At 42.5% G+C, this 23,145-nt stretch overlaps 1 protein-coding gene across 1 annotated transcript in view; it reads right to left on the bottom strand.

Moving 5' to 3' along the window:
• Nucleotides 1-23,145, bottom strand: part of CUNH8orf48 (chromosome unknown C8orf48 homolog) — a 52,266-nt gene that overhangs the window by 27,041 nt on the left and 2,080 nt on the right. Inside the window, exon 2 of the mRNA XM_070952049.1 lies at nucleotides 5,301-5,542. Coding sequence (XP_070808150.1) covers nucleotides 5,301-5,514 — 214 coding nt within the window. The 5' untranslated portion in view covers nucleotides 5,515-5,542. The remainder of the gene's footprint in view (nucleotides 1-5,300; nucleotides 5,543-23,145) is intronic.

The raw sequence follows: 23,145 nt of genomic DNA, 5'->3' as shown, positions 1-23,145 counted from the left end.
GAGAGCACAAGTTCTAAGTCCCGAGTCGCTTGCAGCCTGGAGGACGACAGTACCAGGACATCGTCCAGGTGGCATAAAATCCTCACCAGAACCTTGCTGAGGGATGCAGCAACCACCGCCACCAACTTGGTGAAAGTCCGGGGCGCCGAGGAGAGCCCAAACGGCATGGCACAGTACTGGTAGTGTCTGCCCGCAAACTCGAACCGCAGAAATCGGCGATGCGAAGGGTGCACTGGCACATGCAGATAGGCCTCGCGTAAGTCCACCGATTGCAGGAGGTGTCCCTGTCGTACTACAGACAGAATGGAGCATAACGAATGCATCCGGAATCGCCAGTAGCGCACTGCCAGATTCAAGGTCTTCAGATTGAGGATCCCCCGAACTCCCCCCGAGCTCTTGGGCACGAGGAATAGGATCGAGTAAAAACCGGTCCCCCACTGGTCCGGCGGGACCGGTTCGATCGCCTTGATGTCCAGCAAATGATCTATCTCTGCCAACATCAGACGACAGAGCTCGATAGAGTGCGGGACAGGACACCTCATGAAGTGGAACGGCGGGCAGTCCATGAACTCGATCTGAAGACCTTCCGCGACCGTGCAACGCACCCAAACGTCCCAGGTCGACAGCTCCCACTGGCGGTGAAATGCCTGGAGACGACCGCCTACAGGTCCGGGCGCAGGCGAGTCATTTGCCGCGCCTGAAGTTCTTGGACCCGGATCCACGGAAGGGTCGTTTTGAAGCCGCCTGAGGACGTCCCCGGTCACGGAATCATTGTTTTCCCGAGAAACGATCAGCCGATTGAAAGGCCGATCAATAGGCGGAAGAGCCCCCCGAACCGGTAAAGGAGCGAAAGGACTGCCGCTGGGAGTAAGGAGTGAATCTCCTGTCCTGCTTACGAAAGGATGAAGGCAGTACTTTCCTTTTGTCCTTATCTTCAACGAGTATCGGATCCAGAGCGGCTCCAAAAAGAGCGGGTGCCTTGTACGGGGCGGCTGCCAGCTTCCATTTTGTTTTGAAGTCCGCCTTCCAGGAGCGCAGCCAAAACAAACGCCGAGACGTACGTGATGGAAGACGCCATTGCGCGTGACGCAAATTTCACAGAGTTCAGCGACACATCCGCTGAAAATTCTGTGGCCGCAATGATTTTATTAATGTCCTGGTGCAGGCGTGTCGCTTTGGGAGGCAGACACTGCTGTAACTGACGCAGCCAGATCAAGGAAGCGCGATTGAAAAATGAAGTGCCGTAGTGGTTTTGACAGCCGAGGCCGAGGCTTGATGCAACTTACGGAACGCCATCTCCACCCACCTGTCGTCCGATTTCAGATCGTCCAAGGGATCCAACGAAATCATCGACTGTGAGACCAGGTTCACCACTGGCGCATCAACAGCTGGCAAATCCAACAATGATTCCAGCTCAGGTGCTCGACAGTAAAGTTTTTTGTCCAAATTACTGGGCGCCGTCAAAGAGCCCAGCTGGGCCTAAGGAGCTTGGAGAACGTCTGTGAACAACTGGGGACACGGAATAAAATCCTTCTCCTGTTTGGCCTGTTTGAACAAGGCATCATGGGGACCAACCTCAGACTGGGAGGGGGTTGGCTGCGCCCCCACTGAGCTCAAATTCGTTGTCAGGCGAGCCTTGTGGAGGAGGGATTTGAATAAAGCCGGTCGAAAAAGACCCGTAAAGGCCAGCAAGTGGGGCAGCAGGCCTTCATCCTCGGAGAATTCAGGATCCTCCGGGCAATCATCCTCATGCTCCGAACCAGAAGACAAGTCCGACTCGAGCCGACGAGGAGAGCGAGACCTGTGCGAGGCTGCAGAACGAGAAGTCACCGGAGGGGCACTGGCAGCTAGACCTTGAGAGGTCTGCTGGGAACCCGCTGCCATGATGGCTGCCAAGGCTGTGGAAAGCATAATCTGTAGGTCGAATTGAGCCGTAGCAGGAGACGGCTCCGGAGGACGAAGGCCGGTCGCTGTGGGCGTGAATGTAGCGGAAGGGGCCTGCCTCCGAGAAGGAAGGCAGACACCCAAACCGGCAGCAGACACATCGGGAAGCGATTGTGAGACTTCTTTAGACCAGGCCAGGGGGGCTGGGGTGAGGGACCCCGCAGCCGCGGGCGTAGACATGAGGGGCACCCCCCGAAGAGCAGTCGCCTCCCCGTCAAAAGATGAAGTCGCTGCTTGCTTAGCCTTGGTATATTGCCGCTCGAGCACCTTGTGGCGACGCTGAGCGTCTTTATCGGCTGCCGCACATGACTTTGCGGCCCCAGACTTGCGGCTGTCAGAGGTAGACGGCTTGCCCTTCTTTTTCTTGTGCGACTCGGTTGGCCTGGGAGGGCTGGTGTCTCGGTCCAGGTCGGAGGAAAGTGATGAATCCGCCATTGCCTCCGAAAACAAGTCAGAAACCACAAGGGTATTTAAAAAAAAAAAAAAGGCAGGAAAAAATAAACATGGCTCGACGGGATCTGAAAGTCTGCAGTTCAGCCGCCAGGAGGCGAGATAACGTGCAGTGCCAAGCAGAAGTGAGGCCCAGGCTGTCCCTGAAATGTCCCAGAGTAGTGGGGGTGACCACTGGGAGGCCCAAGGCTCTAAGATGTCAGTCAGCCTGGGCGAGAGAGCCGGCCAATGCAGGAGAGCCGAAGAATGACTGGCTGCCCTCCCCTTGTAAAGGCAAGCCGTGAGCCAGGCGATCCGATGATAAAGGCGGCAAATGGCGGCAACAAAATAGCGGGTGCGATATCGGAGAACAAAATGGCGGCTGTCAAATTAACGTGGACACGTCCGCCTACCTGCCACAAGGCCCTAGGCCCGGCAACGACAAATGGCGGCGAGAGAGGCTAGCACGCGAAGCAGACCGCCACCCAGCTCCTCCCGATGCCAACTCACGCCTCTGATGAGCCTCCGACACTCCGCGAAGGTCCGTCAGGAGCACGGCTCTGCCCGCAGAAGACTGACGGGATAGAAGCCGGATACAGCAATTACGGAGATCGTGCCTCCAGCGCAAATCTCCCTCATTTGCACCGCCACCGCCTTCCTAAACGGAGAGCCTGCAACAAGAAGCTGTGGTAGGAGTTCCGACGGCGAACCGCCCAGCCCCTTCTCAACTGGCGGCAAAGTGTCAGCCGGAACCGCCCCGCAGGGACAGAAACCGGCGGCTGCTGCACCCAGAGCGCTAAGATCGGAACGGCCAAACCACCAGGCACGCTACCGGCAAGACAGTTGACAGGCGGGCAATTTAATAAGAGACAGCACTTTCCACCGAAAGAAAAAAATCTACTCAAAAATAACCAAAAGGCCTAATCGTACTACACTCCAGAGCGCAAGGAGAAAAAAATTCACCTCAGTCTGTCAGCAACTGAGAGAAAGACTGGAGAATGAAGGGCAGAGGGGGTGGAGTTAGAGCACAGAGTGATGTAAATTTAAAGAAATATTCTCTCAGTTGCTGTCAGAGAAGAGAGTTAAACCAGCTATGGAGTGTAGGAGCAGCGCTCTGGAAAACTGCATAGTCCTGAACTGGAAGGCGAAGAAGGAAAAGGTTTAGGGTAGCCACACCCGAGAATCTCTCAAGGTGTATATGTTACATTAGAAGCATATAGGTTTAGTCTGGCAAGATTCTGTATAACAGATGTAAGCAAATAAAGAACCAGACTTGAGTGGATCTTACTGTGTTGTTTTTGGGGCTCAGGCCTGACAAGTGCTCTAAGCACAAAATCTTATAAGAGTGCAAGGGTTGTCATTTTCTTCTGTTATGATTTCCTACCATCTGGGATTTTCTCCTTGATTAATGTCTTCATTGGCCAAAGCTAGAGTTTCCTTTATCCATAGCTGTGACTAATTATACAATTAAAACATTTAAAAAACATAAAATTTTAAAAATGATCAGTCTGTTGTGGTCCGCCAGCAGTCCGCGGAGCTAGCAGTGGAGTCAGACAGTCAGGAGGCTGGGGAGGACTATGGGCCAGTACTGGAGTCTGGGGAAGGCCTGGACGAGGGCTCTGCATCGGAGGCAGAGATGGGGCCAGGGCCATCTGGGAGCGATGCGCAGACTCCGGAGCCTCCAGAGGAGGACAGCAGAGAGGCAGAGGAACAGGAGGAGCCTGTTCCTAGTGCTTGCATGCGCAGAGCTGCCAGAAGGCAAGAGCAGCTAAAGCAAAAAGGACAACTCGGGAGTAAGGCCAGGAGATGACTGACCCCTCCCATAAGGCTTAAAAGGCTCTTGGGCTCTTTGTAGGAAAGCAACATTGCTATATCTGTTTTCTAGTCAGCGTCTCTTGTTTCTGAACTTCATATCTGCCAAAGAAGATAAAGTCTGTGATAAGCCCGAAGGACTTTTTCTGAAAGACTTGTTTTGGAATTAATTTGGACTAAGCTGGGAATGAAGTAATTCTCAGCTGTTATAATAAAATAGTTTCGTTTGAGAATAATTGTGTCCTGTAATGACTAAGTGAGCCTAGGTCACAAGACAGCCCTTATGAATTTTGGGCATCCATTATCTTGCTGCTCTTACAGAGCTACCCGATCTCCCTGATGCTCTACAAATTGACTTCCCCCATTGTGCTAAATACTACACACCTGGGGTGAAATGCTACCAGCTCGCTCTGGTTCGGATAAACCAGTAGTGATAAAAACTACCGGTTTGTGTGAACCTGTAGTGTAAAAAAAAAAAAAAAGCTACCGATTCAGTTGAACCGGCAGTTTAAAAAGCTACCAGTTTGGGCGAACTGGTAGTTAAAAAAAGCTACCAGTTCCTTCGAACCGGTATTTCTGACAATCAGCTGTGCTGCATGGTTTAATTTTGCTAGAAAGCAGGAAATCCTGCTTTCTAGCAAAGCTAAATCCCGTGCCCAGCTGATCCCGCCCCTCTCGCTGTTCTACTTACCTTCCCAAGCCTCCTTTTGGCACATACTGAACCGGTAGAAAACCAGTTTTGATTTCACCACTACTATACCCAGACATTTCCTTCTTTTGCCTGGCATATATTTCTTTATTTCTGTAATATTGTTTAATTTTTAATTAATTATTTTTATTTTAAATTGTATAATTAATTTAATCTATTTAATAATTCTTAATATATTTTATTAACAATAACTTAAATATAATTAATATTTCTTTAATATTGCTAAGATGTTCTGAGTTAGCAAAGTAAAAAATTTGCTGTTCAACATAAAGTTGGCAACTTTCTCTTTTGCCTTTTTCTCCCCTTGTACTTTTTTTTTCTATTTTTGCTGACCTAAGTCTCCCCCATTTCCCACTTGTAAGCCTGCAGAAGGAACTGAACCAAATCCTTGTGGATCCTAACCGACCTTCATCCTTTTGACATGAGGATTGCCAATCTTCGGTCAGGTCAGAGGCCGCTGGCTCTTTCAACTCATCCGCTGAGTCATAAGATTCAAATGAGTCATCCTCGTACTGCCTTTTCTCTTTTTCTTCAGTCACAGAGGTAAATGTAGTTGGGAAGAGACATGCTGCAGTTTTAGTTTGGCCCCATCTGCTCCGCAACAGATGTCCCCAACTCATCTTCCCAGCTGGTCATCACACCCTTTAACTAAAAAAATCCAGGACAAAATTAATTATAAACGTAGAAGTATGGGATTAAAATAACAACCAACCTGTCCACTATCCGCTCCCAAGACGAGAGTAACTTTGGAGCAAGTTATCTAAAAACTAGCAACAAAAATAGCACAATCCCAAAATTTAAAACTAGCATCCAATGCAGGAGGGGGAGAGTAATATAATCTTTGCAATCTTTCATTAAATTACCCTTTGACATGGTCAAATGACTAAATCAACAGAGTTTCTATTCTATTTATTATTTATTTTTATTTATTTATTTATTATCATATTTATATACCGCCCTACTCCCAGGGGACTCAGGGCGGTGAACAGCCAAGATAAAAATACAAATAACATACAAAAGTTAAAAGCTATTAAAACTAGATTAAATAATTTGGGCTCAAAAACAAATTTAAAAACATCCAATTTATGTAAAACATTTAAAACCCAATTTAAAAGGGAGAGTTAGGCCAGACCAGCCTGTTGGAATAAAAACGTTTTTAGGGCACGGCGGAAAGTGCGTAAATCTTGGATCCTCCGTATCTCCGGGGGGAGCTCGTTCCAGATGGCAGGTGCCCCCACAGAGAAGGCTCTCCCCCTGGGGGCCGCCAGTCGACATTGTTTGGCCGACGGCACCCTGAGGAGCCCCGCTCTATGGGAGTGAACTGGTTGGTGAGAGGCCACTGGTGGCAGAAGGCGGTCTCATAAGTACCCTGGTCCTGAGCCATGGAGCACTCTAAAGGTGGTAACCAAAACCTTGAAGCGCACCCGGAAGACCACTGGGAGCCAGTGCAGCTCGCGCAGGAGGGGGGTCACATGGGAGCGCCATGTCGCTCCCATCACCACCCGCGCGACCGCATTCTGGATCAGTTGGAGCCTCCGGGTACTCCTCAAGGAGAGCCCCATGTAGAGAGCATTGCAGTAGTCCAGGCGTGAGGTGACAAGGGCGTGAATGACCGTGCGTAACGAATCCCGATCCAGAAAGGGACGCAACTGGCAAATCAGGCGAACCTGATGAAAAGTCCTCCCGGCCACGGCCGTCATATGCTCTTCTAAAGACAGCCGTGAGTCCAGGAGGACGCATTAAATTATCCAGTTAAATTCCAAATGCCTAGCCATTTCTGTCTGCAGAGCAAAAAAACAAAAACGTGGGGGATTTTGTGACAATTTTTGTGACACCTTAAGGACCAAAGCTGCCTTGCTATAATTGTCTTGCCTTAGGCATGAAGCCAACAGGGTGACCTTGTGCCAGTCACTTTCTCTCAGCCCCAGAAAGAAGGCAATGGCAAACTACATCTGAAAAACCTTGCCAAGAAAACGGCAGGGACTTGTCCAGGCAGTGTCCAAGTATTAAAAATTTGAACAGAAGAATCTCTCTCTCTCTCTCTCTCTCACACACACACACACACACAGCCAGTTTGGTGTAATAGACAAGGCACCGAGCTAGAAACCAGGAGAATGCAAGTTGTAGTTCTGCTTTAGGGATGAAGCTGGGTCACCTTGGGCCAGCCATTTCATTTCAGCCCTGAAAAGCAGGCAATGGCAAATGGCATGAGAAAATCCTTATCAAGAAAACTGCAGGGACTTTTCTAGGCAGTTTTCAAATATTGGACACAAGTGAACAGAAATCTGCGGCTGTGCATGCGCAAGATGGTGGCTCCCCAAAGCGTCGGCTGAGATCGGGGGATGAAAGATAAGCGATGGGAAACCAGGGAGGCCATTTTTCTATTCCTCGGCCCCTGCATGATATGCTGAGTTTCTGGTGGTTTAAATGAGTCGTCCCCGGCAGGGTACGGCTCTCGGACGACCTGGGATGGCGAGCGAGAAGATTGCATCAGCTGGGCGCCACCGGGAGGGCGGCGTCGGCCTCTGTAACACCACCGCAGCCGTTAAAGCTTTGTCGGCCGGATCGGTGCTACCTAGTCGCTGCTACCCAGATGCTGCTGGATCTGTCCTCAGCGACCCGGGATTGGGGGGGGCGCTGCGGGCGCTGTGGCGGCTGGTAGATCGTCAGCCCCCCTGGAGGATCTGCTGGGACGTATGACCATCCTCACATTTATGCCCGTGCAGCATTCTTAACAACCATGTCACTCATTTCACAAGTGCTTCTCTTCACCATACTGACAAGATAGGGCAAAAACGTAAAATGTGAGCACAGTCGTAAATTCGAGGACTGGTCAAAATTGCGAGGACCAGTCAAAAATAACTTTTTCAGCCCTCTGAGTAGTCCATATGCACAAAAGGACTACCCAGAGGGCTGAAAAAAATGATTTCTGACAGATCCTCGCACTTTTGACCGATCTTCACACTTATGACTGGTCAACATTTATGTCCATTGTAGCGTTCTTAACAACCGTGTCACTCATTTCACAGCTGCTTCTCTTCACCATGGTGACAAGATAGGGCAAAAACGTGAAATGTGAAGACAGTCGTAAGTTCGAGGACTGGTCAAAAGTGCGAGGACCAGTCAAAAATAACTTTATCAGCCCTCTGAGTAGTCCATATGCACAAAAGGACTACTTGCTGCTGCATCATGCTCCTAGAAACTGTTCCATGACTCCGCTGGCGGTTGCTCCCCGCCTAGCCGCCGTGAGAGGGTGGTTGCGGCTGATCCTGCTGGATCCATTTGATGCAGCTTTTTGACTCTTCCACCGTTGTGAGAGAGTGGTGGACATTCCGGCGCTGGTTTACTCCTAGCCTGCTATTGTATTTTCCCCTTGTTTACCATCTGGTTCCCTATCGCTGTCTTCCATCTACCTCATATGTTTACTCTGGCTTACACTTCGGCGACCCTCCTCGCTCTACGAGCTGCCCCCCTCTCGCAGATGTGGCCTTCGGATCTACCGAGGGCCTACCTCAAGGACAGGTTTTGGAATCCCGAGTGGTGGCATGTCTCTAAGTGCAGTCTGAGGGGTTTTTTAACTAAGGCTTTTAATCAAATTTTAAGGGGACCCGGGAGGTGGGGGGTGATGGATGAGCCAGGGGCTGCTCTTACGGTTCAGCAATTGGGCCCGTCAGATGGGTGTGGGGGGAGGGGGAGGGAATGAAGAGGCTCGGTGGAGAGAGGGTCTTCCAATCCCTGTGGAAGATGGTTGGGAGAGGCAGGGGAGGTGAGGGGGGGGCTTGGAGAGCGCCCCCGGTTTGTTCAAGCAGTGGCGCTCTCCTGCCCCCTCAGCTCATCCTGCTCCCCTGACGGTGACAGAGTGCGGAGCCCTGGACTCCGGCTGGTGTACTTGAATGCCAGGTCCGTGGTGAACAAGTCCCTCCTCGTGCGAGATCTTATTGACGAGTAGGACGCGGACCTGGCTTGTATCACTGAGTAAATAAATAAATAAATAAATAAATAAATAAATAAATAAATAAATAAATAAATAAATAAATAAATAAATAAACAAACAAACTTTATTGTCATTGTATGTGTATTTATGCAATTTTTTATTTTATTTGTATAAAATATGTGTGTATGTGTATACACTGTGTATGTGTATACACAGTATACACATACAACGAAATTTACTTGACACCCAAAGACCAGGTTCCACACACATAATCCCCAAACACACTCCCACCCACCACAATTCCCCATCCCTGAACCACCCAAACATCCACACAACAAACCAGAGCCTTGGTGGCGCAGCAGACTAAAGTGCTGTTAAGTAGCACTTAGCTGCCAGCTGCCTGCAACTACTGCAAGTTCAGATCGCACCAGGCTCAAGGTTGACTCAGCCTTCCATCCTTCTGAGGTAGGTAAAATGAGGACCCGGATTGTGGGGGCAATAAGATGATTTTGTATAAAAAGAACACCGCTTGGGGGGGGGGCAAAAGCCCTACTAAGCAGGTATATACAGAAGTATGAAGGCTATTACTTAACGCATTGTAAGCTGCCCTGAGATTCCGGAGAAGGGCAGCATATAAATCGAACCAATAAATAAATAAATAAGTAAGTAAGTAAGTAAGTAAGTAAGTAAGTAAGTAAGTAAGTAAGTAAGTAAGTAATACTGTCCAACAGCTCACTGATGGTGGCCCTTTAGTTCATTGTTGAGTGCAATTATAGCTCTGGGATAAAAACTATTCAGAAAACGTGTGGTCCGAGTTTTAATTGTTCTATATCTTCTGCCAGAAGGCAACAGTCCAAAAAGTTTGTAAGCATATGGAGGATGGAAGTCATAGTTACATTTCATATATATACTGTTAAAAATGTATTATGTTTTTAAGTGTCAGGGGCGCGTAACTGCATGGTTGTGAATAATAATGCCTGTGATGACATTACATGTGAGACATGCAACATTTATTTGTGCATTATTCATTCTGCATTCTGCCTGCAGGCAGCTGGAGACCCATGTATGTAAGTTAGGAACCATTTAACCAAAATTCTGATAATATTATTGCACCATAATAGATTCAAGATGGTATAAGCCCTTACAAAAGCTAAAATTAAGAATATTAAGAAGAAAAGTTTTCCATCATCCAAACAACAAATAGAAAGAATGGAATGCTATGAGATGAGATAACTGCAATATACAGATATGCTAAAATTTAAATTCATTCAATTCCCAAGCCCAAACAGCAGAGTTACAAGCAGGAGCTTTTGTTTTCAAAAAGGAAGACCATGCTTTATCACTTCATTTTGAATTTTTTTAATTCTTACAGGCAAAACTAAAATCACAGTGATATGAAGTGGCAAATGTGCTTTAAGGAAACAAATCAGTTATAACGATCTGTATTATAAAATAGAATTTCCTCTGCTATAATAGCCCCTAAAAATTACATTTATTATTTTATTCATTTTACAAGGCTTGTATGCCACTCCAAAGAACATGTACATCTTAAGGTGCTAAACTAGAAGCAGCAAACTTAATTTCCAACTCTGACTTAGGGACAAATGCCAGATGATAGATTTTAGACCAGTCCCTCTTTTTTAGCCCTAGGAAGATGGCAAATGACTTTTGAAAAGGCTGCAGAGAAAACTGTAGGAATTTGTCTGGGCTGTTGCCAAGATTGGACTCAGGATCTGCATGAGTTGATGATGGAGGCTTCAGGCAAGGGGGTATTTGCAGGGGGGAATTCAATATATTGCTTTGCAACCGTGGCAACTTTCAGATGTGTGGACCAACTCCCAGAATTCTCCAGCCTTATTGTCTTGTACAGATAGTCCTCAACTTACAACCATTTGTTTAGTGACCATTCAAAGTTACAACAGCATGGGAAAAAATGACTTATGACCAGTTTTCACACTTAGATTGTGGCAGCATACCCATGGTTATGGGATCCTAACTGTCTGGTTTGGCACAGCAACTAAATAAGACAGACACAAACTTCAACGGATAGTTAGAACTGCAACAAAAAAAAATTGCAATCAGCCTGCCTTCCATTTAGGATCTGTATATTGCATAAACCAGAAATAGGGCTGAGAAAGTATCTACAGACCAATCACATCCTGGACATAAACTGTTTCAATTTCTCCCCTCAGGATGCCACTATAGGACACTGCATGCCAAAACAACCAGAAATAAACTCTGCCATCACTCTGTTGAACACCTCATTCCCACAGCATTGTCCCACTTCTCATCTTTTCTCATTTTCTCATCTTTCCTACTCTCTTCACCTATTGGTTTCCTATAATTTAACAATTCTTGTTTATATCGTGTGATTATTGCTTGTAACTATGATTATGATCTATGACCTGTCACTTTATTGTTGTATGTTTGTACAGCGAGCTTATGCACCACAATTGAGACAAATTCCTTCTGTGTCTCATCACACTTGGCCAATGAAGAATTCTGTTCCGTTCCGTTCCCATTCCCATTCCCATTTCTATTCAATTGCATTCCACTCCACTCTAATTCAGGCATAAGCAACTGGCATGTATTTATAACAGCTACACTGTCCTGGGGGTCACGTGATCACCATTTGTAACCTTCCCAGCTGGCTTCCAACAATCAAGTCAATGGAGAAAGCCAGATTCATTTAATGGCCATATGATTCACATAAGAATTGTAGTGATTCACTTAACAACTATAGCAAAAACAGTCATATCATGGGCCAAAACTCAGTTAACAACTTTCTTGTTTAACAATGGAAATTTTGTGCTCAGCTGTATCACAAGTTGAAGACTACCTATATTTTGTATTCTGAGAAGGCCACATGGCTATTCAATACACTATTATTGTGAAGATGACTTACTTCTTGATCAACCACAAGCAAATGGAAAGAAGCCAACTCAGAAGGATAATTTATGGTACACGTATTTTTCTTTTTTTTTAATTTTTTTTAATTATTTTATAACACAATATAACAATACAAGACATACAACATTTATAAATGGACTCTCTTTACAGCTATTACATGGTGATCTTCTTTGTTATCCCTAGTAGGAACATCTCAGGTTTTCCATTTATCGGCTGTTGTATTATTTTCTCTAGCCACTTTTTCACTTTGGGCCAAAAAATTTTTGCCGCTGGGCACGTCCACCAGAGGTGATAATATGTTCTGTAATTGTTTTTACACTTCCAACATAATGGGGATTTATTAGGGAACATCTTAGCTATTCTTGCCGGCGGTAAGTGCCATCTGTGAAACATCTTCATCTGGTTTGTAGGCTGTCGACAGTGTCAATTTAATATTTGTTTGCCACATCTTTTCCCACTTCTCTAATTCTATTGTATGATTAAATTTTTCACCCATTTAATCATTGTATCTTTTACTATTTCCTCTTCCATTTTATACCGTAGTAAAAATTTATATATTTTAAAAATTAGTTTCTGCTCCGTCCCTTGTATAATTTTATCCAATTCATTTTGTTCCAATTGTACCTCATTCAATTTTATGACTTCTTTGTATTTTGACCAAATTTGTATGTATATCCACCAATCTATTTCTCTTTTTAAATCTTGTTCTACTTCTTGTTTTGTTTTTAATTTTCCTTGATCTTTTAGAATATCCCTGTACCTAATTATCTTGTCCCATTCTATTAAATTTGGGTGTATTAATATTTCTGTAGGGGAAATCCAAATTGGTAATTTTGTATAATGGTCCAAATCAGTAGCAGTGCATTCCTTAATATATGTCTTTTAAAATATCCATGTGTTTTATATTTTTCATCTCACAGGAATGCATGCCATTCCACTTGTAAATCATGCCTTCGATTACTAATATTCTTTGATTTTTCAATTCTATCCATTCTTTCAACCATACTAGGCTTGCCACTTGGTAGTATATCTCCCACTCTGGCAGTGCTAGTCTATCTTTAAAATCTTGCAAGGTTTTTAATCTGATTCTAAGTCTTTTTCCCTGCCATATAAATTTTGTAATTGCTTTGTTTAATGTATCAAAAAAAGATTTTATCTAATTTCACCTGTTACAGAAATTAAGACTCACAAAATTTCCATGGGTGATCAGAGAGGTTTATTGCGCAAGGTTCAGTGCAACACAAGAAGCAAAGACTGAACGAACAAAAGATTCTAATGCAGTTACATTTATACATACTTTTGACATCTTAGGATTGATTACATTTCTGACAGCCCACAGTGACAATCCCCCCCGCCTTTGCTACTATATCCTACAAGCTTACTAACGTGTTTCCCCTCTTAAGTGGGTCACAGGTGTTCTTGCAAACCTATCTAAGTTTCCTGCCGTTATGTCTGTGGTTACCTCTGCTTGGCTAGGTATGATATTTTGCTTATGATGGTGTTTCCTGAACTTTCCAACTGAGGAAGTTTTGTTATTTCTGCGGTTTCACCTTTTGAACCTAGTACTAAAGAAAGGGGCCCTTCAGAGATCCTCTAGGCCAGTGGTTCTCAACCTGTGGGTCGGGACCCCTTTGGGGGTCGAACAATCCTTTCACAGGGGTCGCCTAAGACCATCGGAAAACACATATTTTCAATGGTCAATGGAATAATTTTATGGTTGGGGGTCACCACAACACGAGGAACTGTATTAAAGGGTCGCGGCATTAGGAAGGTTGAGTCCCACTGCTTTAGGCTGACCCCAGTATTATATCACTTTTATATCCAATTTCATTATTCTATATTATTCTTCCACATTATTCCAGCAGGTTTTGGTCTTCCATATTACACTGGTATAACCTGGAAGAGGAATAAGACTCTGGGCAGGATATTCATTTTAATCGTGGCAATTCTTCCCATGAGTGAAATTTGTAAGTTTTTTCCAATTATCTAGATCTTTTTTAATTTGCAGTAATAATTTATCATAATTGTCATGTTTAATTGAAGAACTTCTTGCAGTGAGCCAGATGCCTAAATATTTTATTCTTTTAGTTGTTTGAATCTTTGTTATACATTCCAATTCTTCCTCGTTTTTTGTAAAGTTTTTAGTTAATCATTTAGATTTATTTTTATTTATTTTTAGTCCAGCCACTTCACCAAATTCTTCTATTCTTTTTATCAATTTTGGGCCTGATTCTAAGGGTTCTTCCACAATAAAGACCAGATCATCAGCAAAGGCCTGTAGTTTGTATTCTTCGTTTTTTATCTTTAGTCCTTTTATCTCATGGTCCTCTCTAATCCTTTTTAAAAGCAGTTCTAATGATAATATAAAGAGAAGTAGGGAAAGTGGGCATCCTTGTCTCACCCCTTTTGTTATATCGAATTTGTTGGTCATATCTTCATTAATAATCATCTTTGCCGTTTGTTTTGTATATATTTTCCCAATCAGATTTTCAAATTTGATCCCAAATTCCATACGTTTCAGTTGTTTGGTCATAAACTTCCAATTCAAGTTGTCAAATGCTTTTTGGGCATCAAGGAAAACCAGTGATGCTTGCTTTTCCAGGTGTGCTTTGTAAAACTCTAGGGTATTCATTATTATTCTGGTATTATTTTTAATTTGTCAGCCTGGCAGGAAACCATTTTGGTCAGAATGTATATGTTTATTTAGAATTGTTTTTATTCTTTTGGCTATAATTGACAAATATTTTGTAGTCTATATTTAACAAAGAGATTGGTCTATAGTTTTGTATTAATTGATGATCTGAATTGTCTTTATGTATCAGAGTAATTAATGCTTCTGTCCAAGTATTTGGTATATTTGCTTGTTCTACCGCCTCGTTAAATATTTCTAGCAGTAATCCTCCTATCAATCTTGGATATTTCTATATAACTCCATTGGTAGTCCATCTGGGCCCGGTGTTTTGCTATTCTTTTGTTTTTTCATTGCAATTCCAAACTCTGTTTCTGTTATTGGTCGGTTTAACATTTCTTGTTGTTCTTCCGTTATTTTACCTATATGTGTTCCCTCCAGAAATTCTTCAATCCTTACTTCTGGTATCTCTTCCTGTGTATATAGTTTTGAAAAGAATGTATGTATAATTTGCTTTTTTTCTTCTCTTTTATATCGGGTTGTTCCTTTGTCATCTTTCAATTGGTAAATCGTTCGTTTATCTTTCTCCTTTTTTAGTTTATAGGCTATCTACTTACTTTATTTACGTGTTCGAAATAATTCTGTTTTGCCATCTTTATTTTCTGTGCCACTTCTTTTTGAGTTATTAAATTTATTTTATGTTTAACTATCCTCCATTCCTTTTATTTTTTTATTTTGAGGGTCTTCCTGCAAATGTCCTTCTAGTTTTTTAAACTCTTTCTGAAGTTCATCCTGTTCATGTTTTCTTTCCTTCTTTTTTCTTGCGTTATAGGCTAATGTTAATCCTCTGATATACAGTCAGGTCCAGAAATATTGGGACATTGACACAATTCTAACATCTTTGGCTCTATACACCACCACAATGGAGTTGGAATGAAACAAACACAATGTGCGTTAACTGCAGACTGTCAGCTTTAATTTGAGGGTATGTACATCCAACTCAGGTGAACGGTGTAGGACTTACAGCAGTTTGCATATGTGCCTCCCACTTGTTAAGGGACCAAAAGTAATGGGACAGAATAATAATCATAAATCAAACTTTCCCTTCTTAATACTTGGTTGCAAATCCTTTGCAGTCAATCACAGCCTGAAGTCTGGAACACATAGACATCACCAGACGCTGGGTTTCATCCCTGGTGATGCTCTGCCAGGCCTCTACTGCAACTGTCTTCAGTTCCTGCTTGTTCTTGGGGCATTTTCCCTTCAGTTTTGTCTTCAGCAAGTGAAATGCATGCTCAATGGGATTCAGGTCAGGTGATTGACTTGGCCATTGCATAACATTCCACTTCTGTCCCTTCAAAAACTCTTTGGTTGCTTTTGCAGTATGCTTTGGGTCATTGTCCATCTGCACTGTGAAGCGCCATCCAATGAGTTCTGCAGCATTTGGCTGAATGTGAGCAGATAATATTGCCCGAAACACTTCAGAATTCATCCTGCTGCTTTTGTCAGCAGTCACATCATCAATAAATACAAGAGAACCAGTTCCATTGGCAGCCATACATGCCCACACCATGACACTACCACCACCATGCTTCACTGATGAGGTGGTATGCTTAGGATCGTGAGCAATTCCTTTCCTTATCCATACTCTTCTCTTCCCATCACTCTGGTACAAGTTGATCTTGGTCTCATCTGTCCATAGGATCTTGTTCCAGAACTGTGAAGGCTTTGTTAGATGTTGTTTGGCAAACTCTAATCTGGCCTTCCTGTTTTTGAGGCTCACCAATGATTTACATCTTGTGGTGAACCCTCTGTATTCACTCTGGTGAAGTCTTCTCTTGATTGTTGACTTTGACACACATACACCTACCTCCTGGAGAGTGTTCTTGACCTGGCCAACTGTTGTGAAGGGTGTTTTCTTCACCAGGGAAAGAATTCTTCGGTCATCCACCACACTTGTTTTCCGTGGTCTCCCAGGTCTTTTGGTGTTACTGAGCTCACCGGTGCATTCCTTCTTTTTGAGAATGTTTCAAACAGTTGTTTTGGCCACGCCTAATGTTCTTGCTATCTCTGATGGGTTTGTTTTGTTTCTTCAGCCTAATGATGGCTTGCTTCACTGATAGTGACAGCTCTTTGGATCTCATCTTGAGAGTTGACAGCAACAGATTCCAAATGCAAATAGCACACTTGAAATGAACTCTGGGCCTTTTATCTGCACATTGTAATTGGGGTAATGAGGGAATATCACACACTGGCCATGGAACAGCTGAGAAGCCAATTGTCCCATTACTTTTGGTCCCTTAACAAGTGGGAGGCACATATACAAACTGCTGTAAGTCCTACACCGTTCACCTGAGTTGGATGTACATACCCTCAAATTAAAGCTGACAGTCTGCAGTTAACGCACATTGTGTTTGTTTCATTCCAACTCCATTGTGGTGGTGTATAGAGCCAAAGATGTTAGAATTGTGTCGATGTCCCAATATTTATGGACCTGACTGTATGCTTTTAACGTATCCCAAAGATTTTGAATTGACGTATCTTCTTTTTTGTTTACCCAGAGAAATATTTTCAACTCCTTTTCCAGCATCTGAATATACTCTTTATCTTTACAAATATTTTGATTAACTGTCCATCTTTTATATTTTTTTTGTCCATTCCATTCTATATTTATCGGATTATGATCTGCCCATTCATTAGTTCCTATTTCTATTTTTCCCAATCCTATTTGTATCTCTGCTGTTATCCAGGCCATATCAATCCTGGACCACGATTGGTGCGGGTGGGAGTAAAATGTATATTTTTTTTCTTCATGTGTGTTTCTCTCCACGCATCCCCCAGGTTTAATTCTGTTGCCATATTAAAAAATTCTTTGGGTAAGATCTCCTTCTTTTTTTTTATTTTTCCTATTACTATTATAGTATTTTTTACTATCTACTATAGCATTGTAATCCCCTTCTAAGCAGATATTCTCGTAGCCTTGTTCTATGATTTTATTATGTAATTTCCTAAAGTATTCATGTTGGTTTTTGTTGGGGGCATATATCACTGCTAATAGTATTTGTTTTTGCTCTGTGTCTAATTCTACCATCAAAGTTCTACCTTCTTCGTCTGAGTATTTTAAGTTTGATTTTATTCTCTTTTTTATATATATAGCGATTCCTTTTTTTCTTTTGTGTTAGTGATGTATATAGTCTTCCTAGTTTTGCATTTTCTAATAGCTTCTGAAAACCTTTTTTAATGTGTACCTCTTGGAGGCCTATCACATCTGCTTCGAGTTTCTTTCATTTTGTGTAAATTTGTGTCCTTTTTTTGGGTGAGTTTAAACCGTTTATGTTCACCGAGAAGAGCTTTAGTGCCTCTTCCATTTCTACTGCAATTGTTTCTTAGTATTTCTTGTCTCTCTTCTTACTCTCCCTCTCGCTCCTTCTTTTTCTTCTCACTCTCTTTCCTGTACTTTTCTTATCTCTCTCTCCCTGTTTCTTCTGACTGATCTTCCTCTTGACTTTTGCTTTCCGATTCTTCTTTACTCTCTTGCTCTTCTTCCTGTGAGAGATAATTTTTGTAAAATTCTTGTGCCTTCTCTATCGAGTCTACCTTGTACTTCCTATCTTGCCACGTAATAAGGATGCCTTCTGGGATTATCTATCTAAACATCACTCTATACTTGGTAAATTGTGTTGTGAGGAGCTGATATTGTTGTCTTTGAGTCCGAATTCTTCATGGAATTTGTTTCAAAATTATAATTTCTTTACCTCTATATGTTATTGTTTCATCTCTTGATTTCTTGTAGATTTCATCCCTGGTTTTTTTGTTTTTTGTTTTTTGTTTTTTTTGGGGGGTTTTTTTGTGAATCTTATATGGACTTCTCTTGCCAGTCGATGCCTTCTTATATATTTGTGCACGCGATAAATTTCGTCTATATATTCTTTCATCTCCATCTTATTTCTTTGGGTACACATATTTTTCAAGTGTGCACAATTAAGATTAATCACAGCTTAGGGCTTGCAAACAATGCTAAAATGGAATTGTTCCAAAATTTCTGATCTTGTGCAGAAGTTACACAGAAGAATATAATAAAGGAGAAATGAACAAACCGAAGACTCACTTTGTCATCCTTGTAACGTTAAACCGTTGTTCAGGGTCACTGGCAAACTGATCCAACATTAAGTACTAAAAGACAATGCATGGTGTGGGTCTTGTCAGTATTTCTCAACCTTGGCATCTTGAAGATGGGTGAACTTCAATTCCCAGAACTCCCCAGCCAGCATGAAATTCTGGGGAGTTGAAATCCACCCATCTTCAAGTTGCCAATGCTGAGAAACACTGGACTTAGCCATTTAAGATTTGCACCCTTTCTCCATTCTCTCCTTCACAGCAGTGATCCTGGACATTTCCCATTTCTACTCATTGTCTTTCAATGCTCCTTCCTCTCTCTCCTGCAAGAATATTAAAATAATGCTGCAGCACCTAGAGCTGGGATGTCTTGATTTCATTGAGGGCTGCATCAGGGTTGTGTCTGACCTTGGGGGGCCGGGGGAGGCGGGTCCAGCTTGATGTCACTCATGTTGGGGGCACCAGTGGTGGCTCGAGCACTCTGCCTGAGCTCCGTTTCTGGCTGCGATGGCCTCCTGAAACCATCTGCCAGTGAAAATGGAGTTCAGGAGGGTGTGCGGCCCTCCCAGCTCCGTTTTCATTGGTAGAGGCACTGTGGGTCGGTCCTTCCATTTCCAGGGTGGCCCCACGGACCCGATCTAAACACCCCGCGGCGGATGCAGCCCATGGGCCTTGAGTTAGACATCCCTGACCTAGAGGTTCACTTGCAAACAAAATTTCCTAAGCCCAATGCTGAAGGAAATCTCAGCGGCTTCGGTAGACACATACATATGATTGCAGAATGATGCTTTGATTCTAACTGTGTTTACCTCAAAATAAAAGCTAAATTCATGCTTTCAACTAAGCCAGGATTTTGAGATTTGCAGAACAGATCACTCGGGGCTGGTTCAGCAGAAATGCTACATCACAAATCTGGCTCTTGAGTAGGTAATCCTCAATTTATGACCACTTGTTTAGCAACCATTCAAAGTTACAATACCACTGAATAAAGTGACTTACAACTGGTCCTTGCACCTATATTGCAGCATCCCTATGGTCACATGATCAAGATTTGGGCACCTGGCATGTATTTACAATAGTTGCAGTATCCTGGTCGTGTAATCACCATTTGAGATCTTCCCAGCCAGCTTTTGACAGGCAAAATCAATATCAGATTTGCTTAACAAACAAGGTCATAAATTTGGGTGCGACTCATTTAACAACCATCTTGCTTAGCAATGGAAATTCTGGTCCCAGTTGCAGTCATAGGTCAAAGACTCTCTGTACAGGTTCAGATGCTCAAAAAATGAGTATCAGAAAAATACACTTATCAGAAAGAAATACCATCTCCTTACACCTGATAAAATGTTTTTCCCTTGGAGTTTTTTTCTGAACAAGTGGGCACACTTAACCTAGAGAAATTCTCCCAAATTTATTTTCTGGAAATGTCTCCAGGCTCCATTTGGTGACCCAGATTAATGTAAATAGTTAAGGTAAAAACCAGGAAGCTGTGTTTAGGCAACGAAAGCTGGCCAGATGGGAAAAAATAGGAGGTGGGAGCATTATGAATGCATTGTACGAAAACAAAGGCAAGATATATACCTAACAATGGTAAAACAGTCACAGTGCTTAAAGTGGAAAAACATTTCTTCTTAAATGGTTTAAAAATAAAAGACAGTCTTTGCTAGCTAGCTTCCCAAGTGTGTATGTGTGTCTATGCATGCACCCGCACCCATACATGCCTTTGTTTCACTCCTAGCAACTGCCTGGACAAGTCCCTGCAATTTTATTGGCAAGATTTTGGAATTGGTTTGCCATTTTCTTCTTCTTAGGGCTAAGAGACTTAGACTTAGAACAACTTTATTGTCACTGGCTCAGTGGCTAAGACGCTGAGCTTGTTGATCAAAAGGTCGGCAGTTCAGCAGTTTGAATCCCTAGTGCTACGTAACAGGATGAGCTCCCATTACTTGTCCCAGCTTCTGCCAACCTAGCAGTTAGAAAGCACATAAAAATGCAAGTAGAAAAATAGGGTTCACCTTTGGTGGGAAGGTAACAGCATTCCGTGCGCCTTTGGCCATATGACCACGGAGACGTCTTCGGACAGCATTCGCTCTTCAGCTTTGAAACAGAGATGAACACCACCCCCTAGAGTCGGGAACGACTAGCATATATGTGCGAGGGGAACCTTTACCTTTACCTTATTGTCACTTTGAATGTGCACTATATCAGATACATTAAAATGAAATTACATTGCATACAGCTCTCAAAGGATCTCCACCTCTAATATAAATATAAACATGACAAGATAAATAGATCAATCAATACAAAATTATGCATGTTACCCACATATATGGGGGTACATGCGTAATTGAATAATTAAATCTAAAATTTCTATTGTTGAGACAATTAAGTGAGTTTAGATCCATTTTACAACCTTCCTTGCCACAGTTGTTAAGCGAATCACTGTGGTTGTTAAACTAGTAATCCAATTGTTAACTGAATCTGGCTTCCCCATTGACTTTGATTTGCAATGGTTGCAAAAAGTGATTCCATGATCCTGGGGCATAGCAACCTTCATAAAGATGAATCAGTTGCCAAGCATCTGAATTTTGAGCAGGCAACCATGAGGATGCTGCAACAGTCATTAGCATGAAAAACAGTGATAAGTCACTTCTTTTACTGCAGTTATAACTTCCAACAGTTGTAAATTAAGGATTACTTGTAATCCCCAAAGTGCTGGCATACTCACAAGTGCTTTCCAACACCGTTCCTGAAACCTAGATTCTAGAACATAACCAATGAGTTTACAGGCCATGCCTAATCCAAAGAAACCCAAATCTCTAAACAGCCCAATCTCTAAACCAGGCCAAAATTATCTAGGTCACTAGTTCTCAACCCCGGCAACTTTAGGATACGTGGACTTCAACTCCCAAATCCCAAGGTGGCTTGGGAATTGTGGGAGTTGAAGTCTATGTGTCGTAAAGTTGCTAAGGTTGTGAAACCCTGCTCTAGGTAGAGATCACCACTTTCTGATAGAATGGTTTATGGACAACTGTCAAAAGGCAGCATATAAATTTACAAAATAAATTTTACAAGTGATTGTTCCTTATTAAAACCCACCAGAGAGATTTTTAAGATCAGTGAACACCATATAAATTAGTGTAAATTACAGGGGTTTCTAGATTAAAGTTGTTGGGCTCTGTTTAGCCACTGCTATTCTGCAAACAGCTGGTAGTAAAATTAAAAGTGGGTTCTACACAGCACTTAATATAATGCTGTATTATTCAGAATATTCTTTTCAAGCTCCTGCTATACTTAGAAATCGGTCCGAAGCAGCAGAAATCTCTAATGTTAATTAAAATTTTCCTGTTTGCCAGTTGTATCCCTTTTATTACTTTTCATTGAGGGTAGCAGCAATTAGGCTGCGGCTGCCCTACCAAGTGAAACAATTGAAGTGGAAATTAACAGAAAATGATCAACCATTTTCCTGCTTCACCCCACAGGATACAGTAAAAGTAGGGACTCGCAGGAGTTCTGAATGTTTGAACAGCTATTTCTGCTCCTACACCATGAAGAGGGATAATTATGATAATGAAAATGCAGAGAAATATACAAATGTCTTCTAGGCAACTAAATGGTTGCTAAATGGTAACTAACTAGTTTCTTCATTAAAAGAGAATAAATAAAGTTGACCACAGTTGAGGTTTTGCCAACCTTAAATATGAAGCAGAAAAAGAAAAAACATCAGAAGAAAAGCTTTGCGTAATTCATCCATACCTTAATATGACAGAGGGCCAGATTGCATTGTATAGGGTTTATGACTCCAATGGTTAATTATTCTCCTCCCAAAATAATTGCCAGGATTTCAAGATATATTTTTTTTTAAAAAAAAAAAAGCTTGCATAGGAAGGAGTTGGAGAAAGTCAAATAAATACAAATTGTTAACGGGGAAAGAGGAATCATAAAATACAGCCCTTGATTTACAACAGTTCATTTAGTGACTGTTCAAAGTTACAATGGCACTGAAAAAAGTGACTTATGACCTTTTTCACGCTTACAACTATTGATCATGGCCACGTGATCAAAATTCAGATGCCTGAGAATTGGTTCATATTTATGATGGTTGCAGTGTCCAAGGTCACGTGATCCCCTTTTGAGACCTGACAAGCAAATTCAATAGGGAAGCCAGATTCACTTAACAACCATGATATTAAGTTAACAACTGCAATTGTAAACTTCACTTCTGTGACAAGAAATGTTGTAAAATGTGGCAAAGCTCCCTTAACAACTGTCTCGTTTACCAACAGAAATTTTGGGCTCAATTGTGGTCTTAATTTGAGGACTACCTGTAGTACCGTAGATTTTTTTTTCAAAGCAAAACAAAACTGTAGTCTTCAACTTATGACAAGTGGGACCAAAATATCCATTGCTAAGGAAAATGGTTGTTACGTGAGTCACACTCACTTTTATGACCCTTTTGCCACCATTAAATGATTCACTGTAGTTGTTAAGTAAGTCACACGGTTGTTGAACAAATCCAGCTTTCCCCTATTGACTTTGCTTGCTAGGTGGTCACAAAAAATAATGACCTGGGGACACCACAACTGTCACAAATACTTGCCTTTGCCAAGTAGCTGAATTTTGATCACATGACCATGAAGTTGCTGCAACAATTGTAATTGT

Source organism: Pituophis catenifer, unplaced genomic scaffold, assembly GCF_029215685.1.
Source record: "Pituophis catenifer annectens isolate HBS135680 unplaced genomic scaffold, rPitCat1.0.hap2 SCAF_11, whole genome shotgun sequence".
Taxonomy (NCBI): domain Eukaryota; kingdom Metazoa; phylum Chordata; class Lepidosauria; order Squamata; family Colubridae; genus Pituophis; species Pituophis catenifer.
This window is presented reverse-complemented; position numbering and strand designations above follow the sequence as displayed.